Source organism: Triturus cristatus, chromosome 4_2, assembly GCF_964204655.1.
Source record: "Triturus cristatus chromosome 4_2, aTriCri1.1, whole genome shotgun sequence".
NCBI classification, from domain to species: domain Eukaryota; kingdom Metazoa; phylum Chordata; class Amphibia; order Caudata; family Salamandridae; genus Triturus; species Triturus cristatus.
This window is the reverse complement of record NC_140586.1, coordinates 241,733,487-241,753,887: the sequence shown is the minus strand read 5'-3', so window position 1 is coordinate 241,753,887 and position 20,401 is coordinate 241,733,487. Positions and strand designations below refer to the sequence as shown.

Sequence of the window (20,401 nt, the reverse complement as noted above, 5' to 3'; positions counted from 1 at the left end):
TCATGGACAGAAGTGGGTCAGGAGAAGCAGTAAGATATGAAGAAACCGCTAAATACAGGACTAACAGAGTATACCCACCAACAAGACATGCACATTCGTTGCGCAGCTGCAGCATCATTTCAGGCACCCTACTACGCCTCATGATGTAGGCATCGTGCGCTGATCCTGGAAATCGGGCAGAGACATGGGATATCATCATGTTAGCAAGACATACCACAAGGGCATTGATGGAGTGGTAATGCTTGCGGTTACGGAAGGCTACCTCCTGTGCGTGTGGTGGCACCAAAGCCACATGTGTCCCATCAATGACCCCAATGACATGGGGCATCCCTCCCAGGGCATAGAACTCACCCTTGACACCTGTCAACTGCTCACGAGTTGGAAAAGTTATGAATTCATCCAGGTGTAACAACATGGCCTCTAACACATCATGCAGGAAACGGCTGAACATGGTCTGGGACATGCCACCTACATCAGCTATGGTCAATTGAAACGTACCCGTGGCAAAGAAATGTAGGGCTGCCATCACCTTCATCTTGGGGGTCAGTGCAGTAGGATACCTGTGTAGCGGTTGGAGGTGTGGCTCGAGCCTTGTGTTCAAGTTGTCAATCAACGGTTGGGAGAAGCGGTAGCGGCGTATACAGTCACGTTCCCTCATGGCAGCCAAGTATGGCATTGGTCGGGGGAGAGGCGGTGCCCTGCAGAAATTTGGAAGGAATAACGAAGATTGAGTACAGCACTACACCACTGTCAATGGACTGAGCACATGTTCAACAGCTACTACACATATGCTACATACAGAGTCTGTACTGTGCAATGCATCCAGGACACGTATGCCAGCCAGGTAACACCCCTAACAACAGTCAGCTACACACGTGGGTGCGCAAGGTCAACATGACATGCCATGGAACTAGCTGTGGGCCAGTGTAAGTGAAGAGGCTGACGCATTACAGGAGTGACAGACATCCACATATGTGCATAAGAAGGATGTATTATCACACAGACCGGTTGCGGGACACTAGAGGCATAGGTCACATGTCCTTGAAATAGGACAGTCCACACACCTTGCCATGAAGGGGTACATGTCAGGAATGATGACACATATATTGAGACTATGCAGATATGTCCTTGTCTCGCAAGTCCATGTGCGATGCATACATACACCCGTTACGTCTGATTCCACATGTGGCCTGGTGTGCGTAATAGTGTGCCATGCCCATCGACACGCACACACATGTTGGATGCAGCAACTGCAGATGCATGTCACGGAACAACTACAGCAAGCTCATGGGATTACATGACACACACATGACATAGTCACATCGTGCAACGCCGGTAGTTACATGTCAGGTGTCATTATCCGTGTCCCTGGCATCGGGGGACAGTTGCGGGTGTAGGTGACTGTGCCATGCCAGTGATGCAGTGCTCGACTGTCCCCAGAGAGTAGTTCCTCTGTATCGATTTAGATCAAGTAATTTGCTGTTGTGTCATGCTCCCCATTGTTTTCCAGTGGCATGGTGGGTAAACCAACTGTGTGGTGCAGGGCCTACATATGTTTGTAGTATTGTAGATGTCACTCATGTTGTTGTTCATGCTATGCGCTGTGTCCTATGTAGTTTCGACTCATGTGTCATATGTATACAGGTGTCTGATCATTTTCTGTCTCTTCACCTTGACCACAGCATCGTCGGGGGAAACCGAGGGAGACACTGGCACGGGCGTGGGGGAGGTATCCAGCACCGGGGCCACCAGTGCTGGGGAGTCTGGCGCAACAAGTGGCACGGAGGCCGAGGGGAGTCAGGCGGAGGACCTGTCCAGTCCCAACACCAACTATGACGCTGACGGGTCTGAGGCTGAGCTCCCAGAGGGGGCGGAGGCTGCTCCCAGAGCTGAAAGCAGCACTCCATCTCTCGCCGCACCCTCCATTCTCATCACCGCCCTCCCAGTTGCTCGGGTCCCTGGTGTCCGTGCTAGGCGACAACAGGTGCGTGAGAGACGGCAAGGAGGTGTATTTAAGAGGTGAAGGGTGCACTTCCACTCCGGATCATTCTGTGGTGTGTAGGCACATTCAATTGCATGGTGCTTGTCACATGCACGCTCATGATGTAGCTTGTATTCTGAAAGGGATTCGTGTGCCGTACATGACCCCGTCTTGTACGCTGCTTGCTAACGGTAATTATGTGCTTTTCAATGATGAAGCTTGCTGTGGGATGCTTCCGGGAATTCCTGACATCGTGACTGTATCACTGTAGGAAGGTGGATATCTGACTATGGTTACCCCCAATTTTTTGCCTAGTGTCTAGCTGGTTTTTCGACATAGTTGGCCTGAGATCCTGCCATTCAGGATCTCAGCCTATCTGCTCTCTCTTTAAAATGGACTCCATGTACCCTAGGTGCATAACCAATTGGAATTGGATCACCCTGTGAGCCCCTGTACCAGTGTACACTAGGTACCCAGGGCATTGGTGTATCTAAGGCCTACCAGGGGCTGAAGCATGTATTATGCCACCCCTGGCCTGGCCTAGCAATTTGACACAACTGGCTGATCACTCAGCTGGGGTAAGTTGGTGAAACCACCTCTTACTTAGGTGTAGTATACCTATACCTAACCTTAAAAGGGACACATGGTAACCTATAAGTCATTCCTATGGCAGGCCTTAACAATCCTGAAGGCAGAGTGCTTGGTTCCATGTGAGATGGTGCTCTGGCATGAGCTGAGCCTGTCTGCAGTGGTCGGAACAACTTCCTTCTACCGTTTCCAGATATCGTCATACCATATACTCTTAAGTGCATTATGAACCTCGCGGTTAAATGCTATCTTTGGTTTGGCTTTATCAAAACATGTCGAGTAAGGTGTCATACGAATTGGAATACTAACCCCTCGCCAATTCTGGCGACGGGGTTAGCATTCCACCCTTCTAGAGGGACACGACATGTACAGTACCTGAAACCCGGGTAAAATCAGACATAGCCTCAGCTCCACAAAATGGACGCTGCCACCACAGACACAAGTCTGCCCTCCTGCTGCTGGGAGTCCTTCCAGCTTGGGAGACGTGGACAAAGGGTTTCCTGCCAGGGGAGGTGCGTACACCACCCCAGACAGGATTTTGTGTATTGGTCAGGTAGGGCTTGAATGAAATCAGACATGCCTGAGGCTCACAAGGAGCCTCGGTGCATATGCCAGTTCAAACCGGTCCTGGGGCACACCAGCCCCAGACCTGGGGCGAGCTGAACAAAGGATTGGAGGTGTAACCACCCCCTTCCTGGTCCCACCCTTAGGGAGGGACCTAGCAGGTAGTCCGGCCCCTAGAATCCGCTTAAAGGTAGGAGCTGTGTCCTAAGACTTCAGACATCCTGGAATCAACTTACTACAAAGAAGAAGACGGGAACTTCGACGCTCTGCTGCACAGAGGACAGAAGGAAATCTCCCCTATGGTCAGGGAGTGACCATCTTGCTAACGCAAGCACCAACCAGCTACTCGACGTCTGCTTTGCCGCCGCCTCCTGCCGGAGCCCGAGCCCAGAGGCCGACAAGACCTGGACCTCCAGACCTCTCACAGCCCGATCCACAGTCCCTGCAAAGAAGGAACCCATGGAGGCACCGAGACACGTGGAGCCAGCCATCTTGAAAGACCCACGACAAGCTGCAAGCGCGACAACAGAGGCTCCCTCCAAGTTGTGCTTTGGGTCCTGAGAAGCCCAACACCCGAGCAGCATCTGCACCAAAGGTGAGCCCTCCAGCATCTCCACGATCTGCGTGGGGCCCCTCTGCACTTTGCATCTCGACGCGCCTGCCCGGTCCCTGGCCCGTTGGCTAGTGGCCATTTTGGCGACGAACCTTGAAAACTACGACACTGGTCTGGTTGCTCCAGACTGGCCCCTGCTTCCCTCCAAAGGAGCAGCCCCTCTGACCTTGCTGGTCAGAGTAATCAGCTTTCTTCATTCTTCACGACTCCTGCCTTTGCCAAGGCTTGTTTGCTTCCTTCGAGTCGCCAACACCGCCGACAGCGAGAGCCTGCGTGGGACAGCTCGTGAACCGACTCCTGGACGTCGTCGACCTTCAGGGACCACGTGGCTGCGGAGACAAGCTACATCTCATCACCTGTTTGCACCCGACATCGCCTGGTACCTATCTGGTGCCACGCCGGTCACTGGCTAGTGACTGTGAACACTGTCCCCTCTGCTTTCAGGTCTTCTACAACTCCGATCCACCCTTGGATCCACCGCATCTCTTCTGGACCGGCCGCCTGCAGCATCTTTGTCATCAGGCTCCATTGAATCGATAGACGAAACCCGACGCACTTCGAGACCTATGCACCCGCTTCCTGTGGGTGAGGTAAAGCTGGCACTCCGGTGCCCAAGTGTAGAGAAACATCTCTAGTGTCTGTGTTTTAAGTCTTAAGTTCGTAGTCCATCCAGAAGAACCTTCTAGCAGTAACTTTTGAACTTTTACGCACCCATTGAAAACCTATGGGAGCCCGCGTGTAACTTTCCTCACTGCACACGCGACCCGTGGACCTCCTGGTCACTAACTGAAGTTAGCTCCTTGTAGGCCCAGCGATTCTAGAGGCCCTAGGCCTTTTCCCTTTCCTGTTCGTGGTACTTATACCACTATTTTAGTATATGGTTTGATCGGCCACTAGGGCCTATCCATATAAAGTGCAACTTCTGTATATTGTAATACTTTCTTGTTTAACGATTTGTGCTCCTGTGCTCATAAAGAGTCTAGGGGATACTTTGAGTAATAAATACATATATATTTTGAATATATATCTGTGTGGTGTCCTTTCATTGGTATAAAAGGGGGTTACATATGGTAAAACAGCTTGCTTAACACGCTTTAACGAGTTTAGCCTCAAAGACTGCTTAGCCTACGCTACCACTAGGGCAGCTAGTCCGAAAAGGTTGACTTACAACCACACCATAAGAGTTGCTTGGCATGGTACAAGGTGGTCACTTTAACTAGTGAACAGCATATACCAGGCCAACTTCTCACAATCACTACGAGTGGTTTTCTGTCATTACGTCCTTTTCCCACCCCCGCATGGCCGGCTGGATGTATCCATCTGGCCTTCCATTCCAACCTTGAAAGCAGAGTTCAACAAGATGAGCAGAATAAGGGCTCCATTGTCTCAAAAACAAGTCGTGTTGACTTCATCCCGAGAAACATTTGTCCTTCACGTAGCTCACACGCGCACAGAGGTGCAAGCGCTTTTTAACACTGATCTCCCACTACATATTTTGGACTCTGATTCAGACTATCTTTCAAGCCTCGTCAACAGGTGGCCTGGCTGTTTTTTTCTACATTGTGGGTTCCGGCCTCGTGACCTCCTTCCAAACTCTGTTTGGTGTGATCCCCGCATTTCATCATTCGATTTTGTCTAGCGTCTTCGGAGGTGTCCCTTTGCTTCTCGCCCTCGTAGCTGGGGTGCCATAATTGATCTGCGTACTACGCTGTGGCTTCACAAATTGCGTTACAAGACAGCATGCACCGGCTGCTCCATCTTTGGAACAAGATGCTTGAATTCTACGGCACTCTGCCGCTGGCGACCTTAAGCAGTGCCTATGGATTGTCCTTCCGGTTTCCCTTCTTTACCTGCGTGCAACCTGTCTTTCATTGCCTAGATTGTCCATTCGAATGGGCTCTGGATTTGTGCCTGTGTAACTCGGTGTCTCCTGACCCAGATTTTGATCGACTGATGAGCCCCCTAGTGGCTCATGAGTTGGACTGTTCTGGCGTCAGGATCATGGCCTGTGCTGCTGCACATGGGAGTCCTAGGCAATTGGGACATCGGAATGGCTGCAAATGAATTCTTATCCAGAAGTTATCTTGATGTCCCCACCTGTTGTCCACAAATTGTGCTGGATGCCCGATTGTTGAGGAACACGTGTGTTCTTTCCCCCTGCTGAACTGGATGGCAGACAATTTTGCGGAACGTTCAGATGATTTCCTCTTGGAAGCTGTTGCAACTTATTGTGCTTATACCTTGATGGATTGACTTTAGCCCTGCTCATTTCATGGTGCATCCGTCGATGTGATATTTTTTCCCCTTTTACATGGTTAATTGCCCTTCAACATCGTTCATAATTGACATTTCTTTTCTGACTTTTTCGCTTCCCTTCTATGGACTTCCAGTTCATGCCCTTGGTTCCGTTCTATCAAACCTGAACTCTGCGTTCTCGAATTTGCGCCCCTAGTGGTTAGTGGTACGAACAAGGGGGGGTGTAGTGACGATTGCTATCTCCCTATGTACAATGCTAAGTTGGCACCACCGCGTTAGTTGTTAGTAAGCCATCTTGCCAATTTTGCTGCTTTTGCATGCGACACTGAAGTTGCGTGTTATTACTTTTGAAATGCCTACTCGAGTTTACTTCACATGAGGACTGTCTGTTGATTGACATCCTTCACAGTGAGCAGCGAGCTTGTACTGTACATTGTGTACACACACAGTCTGGGTGACTAGACGGTACATGTTGTTGTGTGCAGGTTGATCGTCCCACTATTTAGCCATAACATGCACGCAGCTGCAGATACCTGATAGACGAGTGCTTGCCATATTGCAGTGCAGCACGTTTTAGTTTCATTGTGATGGAGGACTTTAGCAGGAGATGGGACTAGATGATCCTGTGATGTGATTCCACTGAGCTGATCTGTACGGTAGGGGGTCCCCCGTTCAAGCTTAGAGACCTTCTATTAGTCGAATGATACTATTAGTTTACTGGCGACAGGAAGGTTGCTGTTTCCACTGTCAGTTTCTTATGATTGCTCCTTTCATTGTCTAAGGATATTGCAACAATGCTGATGCTTCTGACCTTAACCATTTGTCTGCTTATGTTAGCCACAGTCCTGCATCTTAGGACGCGAGGTTCATTGAATGAACTCTTTCAACTTTACCTTGTCTGTGTCTATTCTGTTGTGGACTGATCTGAGAAGAATGACGAACAGGTATGTCTGATTCCCACCATTCCTGAGAATGTTGTAAGTCGCTTGTTCTGGGTTGTCTATACATTGGGACCGCCGAGCTCAACCTCGGCTAACGAATGGGACACTTAGCTAGTCGGATGAGGGGTTCTGGGTTCTGAGGGGAGTTTGTGGTACGCCAAACATGTCTCCTTCGTGCCAGGCACCGCACCCCCTGCCCCTGTCTCCCCTGTTGCCGTCAATGCAGAGTCTGTGGACATTCAGCGCCAGTTGCAGGGTGCTCGGACATCGCTGCTGCGTGTCCTCCATGGCCCCACCAGACTGCTGACACGGATGGTGTCGTACATGGAGGGCATGTCATCAGCGATGTCTGACCACCGGATGTTGCTGAGGTCCATGGACTCGTCACTGACGGCAGCGGTGGGTCTCCTGCAGCGCTCCGTCCCCCCCATACCCCGGCACCATCCGCACTTCCCACTCCCATGCCTGTCCCATGCACACCCAGACGTCCCCATGCACGCACCCCACCGGACACAGGCAGCACACAACCAGGGAAGGCCCAGCGCACACCTCCTGTCACGCACACACAGGGGGGAGAAGGCACAGGCACTGGGTCGGGGGGCAAACAGCAGCCACGCTGTCACAGTAGGAGTCCGCATTCCTCACGACCCACTACCTCCAATACCACTCCCCTTGGCTCTCTTGCCCAACAGTCGGACAGAGTGTCCTTCATGGCCAGTCCGTCCCTCAGCCCCAGTGTGACACCACCCCGCAAGCGTTTGAGGGATTCCCTGGGCAGGGTAGTTGATTCCCCCCCCCCTGTCCACACCCTCCCCCAGTTGCACTGCGACCCATCCCTCCGACCCCCCCCCTCCTTGGGGCTTGTGGTGCCTTCGGGTGCAGGGGAGACACTGGAAGAGCTTGCGGCCGTGTGCAGCGCCATACTGCCCTCCTCCTTTGGCGCTGCCCCACCCCCTGTGGTGGAGTCGTCCGTCCCTGCACCCACGACACCTACCCGTGCCCCTCCTGTCCCTGCGGTGCCTGGTTCTTCCCCCCCACATGATGCCCACCCTTCTGTGGATGATATGGTACAGTGAACTGTGCAGGCGAGCTTGGGGAGACGCGTCCCAACGTGTCCCCCCCGGGACTTGGCATCTGGCGTGGCCTATGGGCTTGTTGAATGGTACCTACTTTTCTTCGAGATGCTGAATGTGGTTGTTATTTTTTGCGTTTGCACACTATTTCTTTTCTGGTATTGCTGCTGGTGCTGCTGCTTGCTGAGTAGGGGTGGTGATGATGTGTTGGGTGTCTGGTAAATGTTGTTGTGTCCTGCTCATGGGGTGGACCCTGGTATCTGCATGCCGTCACAAGGTGTCTGCATATATTCGTAGGTCATATTAGCTCTTACTGCATGGTGACATTGTCCCAAGGTGTGTTCCTTCTTCTGTGGCACCTGTCATCTTCCCTGCAGGGTGTTTCCCAATTGTTGTGCTGAGCTGTGTCAACATTTCCTCGGTGTGTGACACATCCCTTCGACTTTGGCCATGCATGCTCTGCAATGTCTCCACCTGCATCGTTTGTGGCATCCTTGGTGGACACTGTACTTGTGTATGGAGTATATTGACATGACTTCATGTGGACATTTTCCCTTTTCCGCACTTTGCATGTGTGTACTCCCTGCCTCACACACGTGTTACATGTTCTGCAGGGTATTTGGGCACCTGCCTGACAATTGTGGGCATTGTATCTGTGTGTACTCCACCCTTTTACTTCCATGGGAGGCAACGACTTGTTGGCTGCCCCGGCACCTGTACATTCCTATCATTCCTGGAATGTGGGTGACAGTGTGTTTTCCCTTTGGCTCTCTTAGTTTAGTGGTGTTTGACATGAGGATGCAGTCTTGTGGCATGATCTCAGTGTGTGTATTGTGCTGCCTCCGCCAGGGGTGGGTATGCATGTGTAATTTGTCATCACACCCACATGTGGTGTGTCATGCAGTGGGGGAAGGATGTCCATCCTCATGGGAGTGGGACATTGCTGTCAGTGATGTGTTGTCATGGCACTCTCAACATTGTCGCACATTGTGGATGCCTTCATGCACCCATGGAGTTTTGCTCATCGGAGGGTGATGTACACACCCCCATGTCTCTGTCCACTGCTGGGGGTCCTCTGCACCCACCCCCATGCGTCTGTCCACTGCTGGGGGTTCTCTACACCCACCCCTCATTTGTCTGGGCACTGCTGGGAGTGATGGGCACCCACCCCTCATATGTCTGGCCACTGCTGGGAGTGATGGGCACCCACCCCTCATATGTCTGGGCACTGCTGGGAGTGATGGGCACCCACCCCTCATATGTCTGGCCACTGCTGGGAGTGATAGGCACACACCCCTATGTATCTGTCCACTGTCGTGGTACGAGCCGTACCCACGTGCTGATGGCCTGGGTGGGGCCCGTACCCCTACGGCACCCCAACTTTGGGGGTGCGGCCCGTACCCATGCCTTTGGGACGTGGGTACAAGCTGTACCGGCGTAGTTGGTGTGACGTAGGGGTGGGCATGGTATGTGCCGTACACACGCGCTGTTGGCCTGGGTAGAACCCGTACTCCTAGGGCACCCCAACTTTGGGGGTGCGGCCCGTACCCATGCCTTTGGGACGTGGGTACAGGCCGTACCGCCATTGTTGGTGTGACGTAGGGGTGGGCGTGGTATGTGCCGTACCACCATTGTGGTGGTGACGGGTACGCGTCCACGTCCACTTCCGTTGTGGCGGGACATGGGATTGGTGGACACGCCCCCCGAAGTGACCAGTCCATGGTGGTAATTACTGTGCATGATGTTTTAGTAATTTGTGGGGTGTGGGTTATGTTTCCTGACCCTTGCACACACACACACCCCCCCCTTTGCCCCTGGGGGTTGTTCTGCCCTTCTGCGGCGTCTGCGTCGGTTTCTGTATACGAGGTGGTAGGCTATGAGGGCCGGGATGACAAGTAGGTTGAGGTCCATCGCTGTCCGTGGCGTGCCGGGGCTCCTTGTTCGCGTCGTCCTCAATTTCCCGGCAGTTTTTGGCTCCCGTAAAAACTGCTGCGTGCGGAGTGACGTCGGCACGAATCGTACTTGCTGGTCCGTGAAACGCTGCCTGACTCCGTCCGTCGTCGTGTGTGCGCCGTCCAGAAAGAGATTTGTATGTAATTTTTTGCCGGTCGGTGTTTTTTACGACTCGGGCGGTAATGGTATTTCTGTGTGAATCGTACTTGCGAGTTTGTAAGGTGTTTTTCCCGGGTGCAAGTCGGACGGAAAAAACGACCATTCGTACCCGGGTTTTACAGGATCGGAATCGACACCATGATTATCATGCAGGAGCACTGTAGATAGGATTAAAGAGTATGGGGCCCCGATTCACAGAACTAATTTAAGACAAAATCCTAAACTTACTACCATTTTGATAGTCACAGAAGGCACTTACTCATTTTGTTATTCACAGAAGGCACTTACTCATTTCGGTATGCACAGAAGTTAGGAGTCCCAACTTTAGGACTCCTAAATGCCTTCTGTGAATACTGAAAGTCTTAAAATTAGGATTTTTCTCAGTTTAGGAGCAGTAAAGTTAGGGCTCCTAACTTTACTACTTCTAAAATGCGAAAACTCCTAACTTTACGACTTTAGGTGTTCACAGAAGGCATTTAGGAGTCCTAAAGTTAGGAGTCCTAACTTTACTACTCCTAAACTGAGAAAAATCCTAATTTTAAGACTTTCGGTATTCACAGAAGGCATATAGGACTCCTAAAGTTAGGAGTCCTAACTTTAATGCTACTAAACTGAGAAAAATCCTAATTTTAAGACTTTCGATATTCACAGAAGGCATTTAGGAGTCCTAAAGTTAGGACTCCTAACTTCTGTGAATACCGAAATGAGTAAGTGCCATCTGTGAATACCAAAATGAGTAAGTGCCTTCTGTGAATACAAAAATGGTAGTAAGTTTAGGATTTTGTCTTAAGTTAGTTCTGTGAATCGGGCCCTATGTTGTGATGAATTACTGCTCTGCAGGCAAAGCAGTAGGCACAAATAACCTACATTTTGGGCTGAGTTTACGGCATTCATGCGACTCTGTAGGGAGGCTATGCCTCATACTGCGATGTATTATTTGCATGCAAGGTGTAACTGTAATCACAACTTCATTGTGCAATGTTATTGTATTTGGCTCTTAGAATACAGAGAGTTGCTCTAAACTGGGCCTTGTGTTGGTTCTATCAGCATAGAAGAGGCCACTACGAATGCACCCTGTCTGGAGATTGAGTGATCACCTCATACATGTTATGCTGCACATGCCACAGGACTCTGTTACGTCTTTATTGTATAGTATTTACTAAACAGTGTCTCACCTTCAGAAGTTCCCATGCAGGCTCCTTAAACTTCTTCTGTATCTCAGTTATCAGGACATTGAGAGAGGTGATTTGATTGGACAGTTTGGCTATATTTGCATTTTCTACTCTGGTAATTTTCTTCTCTCTCTCTTCAAGTCTCTTGTTCAGTGTCTTTTCGTTTTTGTTGAGGAGCTGGCGCAGTTGTTCAATGTCATATGTAATTTTCTCCTTTTCGTCTTTCAACTTGATCTGTAAACAGCAAATACATACTAATTAGGCTTTGTGAGCATTGTCATCCTTAGGGTGAAGGTCCAGCAAAGGGGGAGATGAAGGTCAGGAGGGTCAGCCAAAGGCCAAACTATACGGAAGAAGTCCTTTTCTTCTGGTCTGTAGGTTCTGTTGGAATGAAGATAGATCCTTGTAGGTTATATGATATGGATTAATTCAGCTTAGTTACAAGTTACAGGTAACGCCCCAACAGGAGCAACATCCTTGCTGCTCAGCACACTCTGTTCAACTGACATTCACACCAACAAGGCACTCGTCAACATTCTGTGACCTCACACACACTGGCTGAGCAGCAGGGAACTATGAAGATAATGCACAGCAACCAGTACAAGACAAAACACAGCTCCCTCCCTTAAAGAAACAATTGAAAATGTAAATAAACAATCTACTAGTCCCATGAATACCCGTTCTCATTAAACATCAATCAAAAGGACAAAAGATGGAAGGAAAGATAAATCAATCCTATGAATACTAAACTCACAAAACATCAGCAGGTAAATCCAATTCACCACTACTACACACACACACACATCCATAACACCTTAGGAAGGATACACAACATTAGGGTGCAACACACATGCCCTTTACTCCTTAGGAATGGCACACCACATCACACTTACAAATGCATGGCAGGACCAGGGACTTATCATATTCTCTACAGCATGCATGGCAAGACCAGGGACCGCTAATACCCTCTCATACCCCAACTGTTCTTATTTGCTAGGTTGGCCCTCTAGTCTTCCTCCCAGAACGCCTACTTAACAGCTCGGCTATTCCATGACCTCCCTTGAGGAATAAATAGCGGAGCTACTCAGCAAACCAGACAACAACTCAGAACAAGAAAGTGGCTTAACAGCACACATGTGCACCAGCCGGCAGCATGATAAGCTTGAAAACTGCTTTCACTGTGGCATTCAGGGCACACGTACAAAATGATGACCATCGTGTGCCTGGCTATCTCATGGGGTGCATGCAGAAAATCATGCGCTTTTCCGTTGTGACTTCTGATGACTGCAGGCGGTCTGGAGAGAAAGACACTGGTTGGGCTTTTAGGGGGTTTTTCTTCTCTTCTTAAGAATTCAAATTCTGCTTTGTTTTGGCAGTAGACTTTTTTTCTTTAACTCCTTTCCAACGTAGATTTTTAGGTCTCGCTGGCTATCGCGTAAGCGATCACTCAGCGAGACTCTAGTAAAGGGGCTCCCAAAAGCGGATTGCATGGCGAGCACGCGCACAATCACGTGCATCGTGCCGCCATGCAATCCGTTTGGCATCCTACTTCAAAGGGTCCGCTCCCCCGCCTGAATGCGCTCCCCCGCCCCCGCCAAGCGCGCGCGCCACGCTCCGCCGGGCTTGTCTTGTTTTTGTAAGCGAACACCATTTTCCTGCTTGATCAAGCAATGTACGAGGTAGGCAACTTAAGGAAATTGATGTCCTGGTGGCTCAGATGGCTGCTGAGAGAAATGCTGCTGTAAAAGCTTTGTGAAAAACATAAGATCTAATCGAAGCAGTATTTTACGTTTCTGACAGCCTTTCATCTATAATATGCAGCTCTTTGAATGCAGAAAAACAGAGCGTGCGTGTCCTTTATTCAAGTTCCAGGCTGACAGAGATGAGATTTACTGCTACGAAAAACGGTGCAACAAAGGAAGAATATAACCACTTTGGCCTGCTCGCTTTTTTTGCAAAAGTTCTCTCCATGTCTTATGACTCTTGCACATTTATTGCTGGTAACAACGCTTTAGTTTGTACCCTTTCCTACTTTTCACCACTTATTTCTTGTATTCCGTTTTCCTTACTATTATGGATTTCTAATAATTTTACAAATTAGTGTACTATCTGATATTTTTGATGAACCAGTTTGGTGGATCATGATTTAAAAAAACAATTAAGGGTATAAATGTATACTATTGTGCTCGCTTTTGCTGTGCTCCATAGTCCCAGTGTACAAATCCAGAGGCTTTTACCTGGGGTACCGCACATGTTTTGATTGGGCATGTTTTGATTGTGTCCATCCACAAAAAAAAAGTGCTCGTCCCCACGCAGCTGTGAAAATGTTGTTTATTTATCCAGCTGACTGAGCTTGAACTTTCAGCGGCAGACACACATGCGAGATTGGAATGCAATTAAAATGTCAGATAACTAGATCATTTATGGCATTTTTCTCTGGCAGCAGCTCAGATAGGAGGCGGTAGCCATTAACGTATATGGATTTCTAGGTCTGGCTTGGCCGTGCATTCGTAAGTCTCACCTATGGGCATTGTCAGTGCTTGTGATAGAAATGGTCTTACCTCGACTTAACTCTACTTCTAGACAAAAAACTTCCTCTTACATTTTTTCCTACCCTGGTAAAACAAACTTTATGCAAACTCTGACTGAGAAGCATGCTATAATAATTTGCAGTAGTGTTGCGGGCATTGTTTAAGCTCCTTTAATCTCATGTTGGTTGCTCCTCTGATTTGGATTCTAATGTCAGAATGATGGAGTCCCATTCATCACCAGACCAGCCACCTTTATTCACAGTCTGACCTCTCTTGTACCCCAGTTCTGCTGAGGGCTACATGCTGAGGCGCTGCCCAGCAGCGCTTGCTTTCCTCATATACTGCGGTGGTCCCACTAAATTGTATATAAGCAGATGCAGAGTTTTTAAAAACTTAACTCCATTTTTCGTTTTGTAGCTTTTTAGCGTGTTTTATTTGATAAAAATATTCTGTATAAATAACCTTATCTGGATATTCTGTGCATTAATTGAAACTGTGCTTATGGATTTCCACACCCACATCCCTCTGGTGCAGCTAGTATTGAAGAGCTGTGTCTCTCCTTCCATGGTTCTAAAAAGTAGCTTTACCTGCATCCTCCTGGATTCCATGCCTTTCCTGTCAGTTCATGGTCTTCCAGTAGGGTGAATCTTCCTCCCCTTGCTCTGAGATCTCATCTTCAGCCTCTGTCGGATGGCTTCACAGTGTGAGCTGCAAGCCCTTCACTGCATGCCATGTTGCATGCTGGTCGGAGACCACTTGGCAGTGAAGGTGAAGAGGTTCAAATTGAAGGACACCTATCTGTAAAAAGTCCAACCTTGAGAAGTCTTCAGGAGCGGGTCTAGGGATGAAAAGGAATGCAAACGAGGGACCTCGTTGAGTCCAGGGTGGCAGGCACCATCTGCACACTTAAGATAGGGCGACCATGTGTTCCAGATTTTCCGGGACAGTCTTTTTTTTTTTTTACCATCCGCCTCAGCAAATTTCGAAAATGTAGCACGTCCACATTTTTAGAGAGGGTCAGCTGAACACAGGGAGGTAAATGTTCATGTGTTCCAGAGACTAATTAATCAGCAGCTCCTAGAAGAACTAAAAAAAAGTTGCATTTACTTACCTCTTGTGCCTTATCTGTGTTTTCTGTGTTGGTGAGTAGTGTCATGTATGCTATTCTGTGCAGAGTATTTGTCCTATCTCTATGTTCGTGGAATGTTCCAGTTTTTAGGTCTCGCCTGATGCAGCGCATGCGCTGGTCTGGCTGAGACATTTAGTGTACGGGTTTTGAAAGTGCTGCCACACGGCCTAGCGCTTGCGTTCACGCGAGCGTTCACGCGCGCAGCCGGCAGCTTTCAGCACCCGAGGCGCCATCTGGAGCTTTCACTTTTTCCGCCCGCATCGCGCGGCCAATGCTTGTTTTCCAAGCTTTGGCCACGCGCGCACACAACTCCCGCTTCTCCCCCTCCCCCACCACATATGGCGTCTCGCGCGCGCGGCCAATGCTTGTTTCCCTTTCACCAAAGATTTATTACACTAAAGACAACCCATCCCACGACCTATCACTGTAGCTATGGAAACAGAAGAACCAATCAGACACTAGTTGGCAGTTGAGTATGATAGTGACCTTTCGTTTCAATCCAATGGCAAGCGGGCCCCAAACCCCCAACTCCCACTCGACTTCCTGTGGCGGCGTTTGGCCTGCAAGAGTGTGGGAGCCAAAATTAGCAAACTTAGCAGCTGCAGCTGCAGCTTTCACAATGGAGAGAGAAAAGAGCAACCCGAGGCAAAAAAGGAAAACGGGCACTATGTAGAAGCAAGGCACACTGTCAAACAGGCCCACTCTCGGGTCTCGTGTGGATAAGGTAGCGGGTGACAAGCCTTGGACTGAGAACACCGACGACGACGTAACCCATTGCTATATCCGAGCTCTCAAGTTTCAAGCGCATGCACCTCTTTCTTTTCCCGGTTTTTACCTTTGAATTCTGGAACTCGTAGTCCTACCTTTAGAATGAGTTTAATAGAACTAGAAATCCATGCATGTAACTTCAAAAAAACTGAACTGGGTGAAATAGTCATGAAAGGGAAATTTGATAGCTTTGCATTCCAATATTTGGATCCAAATGCACCTCGTTTGGGACTTGCAGCATCTTCTGAAATGTTAGTCCTGGCGTTTACAGAGTTCGGGTCAGATATTCACAGACCTCACCTGCCACTGCCCTTTTTACAAGCACTTTGAATAGACAGCTCGCACAAAGCCCCTCATTCTTCACCTGCAGCCACGGCTTTTAGTGGGATAGAAAAACTGGGGGGTCTCTCAAAGGGACGTGGCCAATGTAATTGTGTGGCTTAAAAACACATAAGCTAAAAATCTGTGCTTAGCATAGTGTGCCGCCCGACTTATATTTCGTTGTTTCTGTCATTGCATCTAGACATATGATACAACAACTAACATCATACCTACAAGTCAGGACTATCGGCTTTGTCAATGGTTGTTAGTTGCATAAGATAAATAAGCAGCAACTATGGCTTGTATATAATATTGAAACAAGCAATGGCATAGCCAATAGGTCTCGCCTTTGGGACCTTTTAAGTGTTTAGCCATGCAACAGTTGTTGTTGCACCAAGAATATTGTGCTGGATAACTAAATACTTAGAAGATCCCAAAAGCGAGACCTATTGGCTATGCCAATGCTTGTTTCTCCAGTCACCAGTGCTACTCAGCAAACCAGATAACAACTTAGAACAAGAAAGGGTACGGTAAGGATCCCTCAGTTTTAATTTCCCTTCACAGTGCCACGTGCTGCTCAGATCACGTCCTGGCATAAAAGCGCACGCGCCCTGTTCCGTTGTGAACAAGCGCTCTTCAGGCTTCACATCACACGTTGTCCACCTCCTCTTCAACTCGCCCACGACTTCTGATGACTGCAGGCTGTCTGGTAAGAAAGACACTGCTGGGGCTTTGTCAGGGCGCATCGAAGCCGAGTACACTGACAGCTGATCACGAAGCTGCAGTACGAGGAAAGACTCCGTTTCCCAGCATTCCGAGGTTTCCGACGCAGCAAACACAGCAGCACGTGTCGTCAGGAAGAGCCGGATATAATGGAAGAATGCCTTTGTAAAGACGCTGAATATTTTGTGTAAGTTGGCGTTACAGCAGAATGGAGAACGCGGGCTAGTAAGGTTGCTTCTCGCACTGATTCTGATTCTCTTAAGAAGCTGCTGGTCCTGGGGATTTGTTAGGAGCGTCTTCATTGTTAAATCTCCCGTTGGCGAGACGCGTCTTCCGTGCGGTCTCAAGCAGGAGTATTGCTTGGTGATTAATGCCAATCACCACTGTAATATGTTGTAACCCTGCTGTCAAGGGTTCCAAGCTCGCGAGATCTCCTCCGTTGGCGAGTCTTCCTTGTTTATGAGGAGGAGGTATTTGGAATTGTTTTCTTTCACCCAAGTACTTGGTTGTGTACAAATTCAATACCAAGAAGGTATTGTTCATCCCACCTTAGAGTAAAGTGTGGGTATCTTCATTCTTAGCTTTAAGGTCAAGAAAGTCAGGATGGCCCAGTAGAGCTATTTATTCTTTGTATTGCATTGTGGCCACATTTTGTGTTCTTTCAGGAAAGAGTGGTACTCGGACTCTTAACAATTGCTTTGGCTCTTTCTCTGCCTCACGGACATACCTGGTTACGTTGTACTTTGAGCCACTGGTCATGCCGTCAAAAAGTGGATTATCATCTCTGGAAGATCAGTATATGTTTTATGTGGCAGAAGCACTGACCAGCAGTATTCTTCAAACAAATAATAGTGGCCTTTTCTATTTCCTGTGTTTTCTTACAGGGGAGGTATGTAGGGGGTGTCCAGGAAAGAACAGTACAAACTATCACATTTACATACGCACGTTTATGGGTTGGTGGTATTGATTAGAGGTGGTCTCCTCTTCTGAAGTTATGACAATTATCAAAAGAGGCTTTTAGAAGTTATTGATGTAGATTGTTCTTTCTATAGGATAAGTAACCGTGTGGTATCCTGAATTCACCCTCTCAAATCTCCTAGTGTAGGGCATCTTCTTTTTCTTTACAGGTATTTCATAAACACATTTCTTAATGTATACATTACTACATCAAGATTTTGGAGGGATACAATATTAAACTCTGTTCTTTATCATTCTCCGGTCTCCTTCCCTGCTGCTCCTGCCCTTTCTTTCCCCCGCTTGATCATCCCAACAGTTTGGGTTGATATATATAAATATCCAGACTTGGGGCTATCGAGAGGTGGACCCCTCTGAGCATCGGCACAACCCTGAGGATATCCTAGTGATTCACAATAGGCTTTCAGGGCGTTTTGTCTTCTTTTCTTAAAACGTCAAAACCTTCTTTGTTTCAGCAGTAGACTTTCTCTTTAAATCTTTTTCCGCGTAGATTATTTCTCCAGTCATCGCCAGTGGTGTAATGAAGATATGTAGGTTTATTCAGCTTAGTTACAAGTTACAGGCTACAGGTAATACCCCACTTGCTGCTCAGCCCTCTCTCTCCAACTGACATTCACACCAACCACGAACTCATCAACATTCCGCAGCCTCACACACACTGGCTGAGCAGCAGGAAATTTGAAGAGAATGCAAAACAACCATGACAAGTCACAAAACGTTTTTGATACTTCGTCTTCTATCACCTTCCTTCCTTCTCACACTCCCATTTGCACCCTCTTGGTTTGCAAACAGGTGTTTAGCCAATAAGAATCGGTGCTCTCTGCTAGCTTGGGTATCTACATGAGGTCTGTGAAAGGGAGACTCTAAAGAAGTCGATGTCAGTCTCCGCTTGTCAAAGCAGAGGCTGCTTGTGGTAGGTAGGAAGGACGTCTGATATGTGAAAGAATGCCTGTGCCTCTGAAATGCTGCAGACCTCCCACAATGGATTCGGAGTTCATAATTAGGAGACCTACAGCCCCAGAGACTGTACGTAGAAAGTCCAGTGAGAGAGTCAAAGTTCCGGAGACCAGGCTTAGTGTAGTGATTGGCTGAACCCACCAGTGAATGACAGACTGGTGAGAACGTGGATAAGATAAGAGACCAGAAAGTCTCAAAACTTTTGGTTAGAGAGCAGGAGATACAGGGAATGATATGTGCTGCCAAGAAAGTGAGATAACATTTATCTTGTATACTTAATGCCCACCCCATGCACCCCCCTCCCCAGAGAGGAAGGCACTGTATGACTACATTTTTGTGTTAGCGCTTGGGGTCCTAGGCCTTACAATAGCACAGAAAAGAATGGTTTGAGCTATTAGGTGACATAAGTCTCACGCGTGCCTCAAATACATATTTGGCTTATCAATCAATCAATCAATCCAGATTTATAAAGCCCAGATAATGACCCGTGAGGGTATCCAGGAGCTGAAATCCAAGCTGCTTGGGTGGCCTCAGTTGAATAACCAGGTCTTTAGTCACCTTCTAAACTCCTGAAGAGAGGGTGAAGTCCAGAGATGGTGGGGGAGCTTGTTCCAGGACTTCGCTGCGAGGTAGAAGGTGCATCCTACACTGTTGCTTCGACAAATGCAGGGGGTGTGAGCTAGGGAGAGAGAGGTGGGGTGCAGGAGTCTGGAGGGATGGTGGATGCTCAGGCCATGGTTGATGTATGCTGGTCCTTGGTTGCGCAGGACTTTGTAGGCGCAAGTCAGAATCTTGAATTGGCATCTCTTGTGGACGGGGAGCCAGTAAAGTTTCTTTCGCTGAGGGGTGATGTGGGTCAGTCTGGGGAGGTAAAGGAGGAGTCTGGCCGCTGAGTTCTGAATGGTCTGCTGTCTCTACAGAAGGGGTGTGGTAATTCCTGTGTAGAGTGGGTTGCCATAGTCCAGGCGGCTGGTGATGTGGGCTTGAGTGATGGTGCATCTGGTGGAGACTGGGCGCCATTTGAAGATCTTTCGGAGCATGCGCAGTGTGAGGAAGTAGGCCGAGGACACTGCGTCTGCGTCTAGCTGGTTCTTCATGGTGAGTTTGCTGTCCAAGGTGATGCAGAGGTTGCGGGAGTGGTCGTGGCGATGGTAAAGGGTCCCAGTTCAGGCCACTAGGAGTTGTTCTACAGGGAGGCTTGCAGAAAAAGGATGAATGCGTAATAAATCCAAAAGCAACTCGATGTACGTTTTTCCAGTTGTGAGTTTTATTCACAATAAGAATTTCCTCAATCCATCATTGTTGGAGTATTCAACATAGTAACAAGTACCAGAGCAGCCCATGCAGCCAACACGTGTTTCACCCCCTTTTGGCCCATTCACCTGGGGATTTTTCAAGGCTCGTAAGTACAAGTGAAAATGCAGTTGTATGGATTCCTTATATATATTTTCCATGATAATCAGTTGTGATGGTAGACGTGGTGAATTCCATCTTGTCCCGGGCTAAATCCCATAAAACTCATTGTGAATAAAGCTCACAACTTCAACAACCTACAGAAAGTTGCTTTTGGATTTACTACATTGGGGAATACTCCAAAACTAATGCATTAACAAATACGGTATATGAGAGGGAGGACGTACTTATCCTTTTCTACAAATTTCCACATAGAGGCAAAAGAAGGTCCAAACCTCGAGTAG

General features: G+C 48.4%; 1 protein-coding gene across 1 annotated transcript in view; it reads right to left on the bottom strand.

Moving 5' to 3' along the window:
- LOC146833537 (E3 ubiquitin-protein ligase TRIM39-like) overlaps nt 1-20,401 on the bottom strand; it is a 109,343-nt gene that overhangs the window by 58,625 nt on the left and 30,317 nt on the right. Inside the window, exon 3 of the mRNA XM_085601402.1 lies at nt 11,304-11,534. Within this exon, the coding sequence (XP_085457528.1) occupies nt 11,304-11,534 (231 nt within the window). The remainder of the gene's footprint in view (nt 1-11,303; nt 11,535-20,401) is intronic.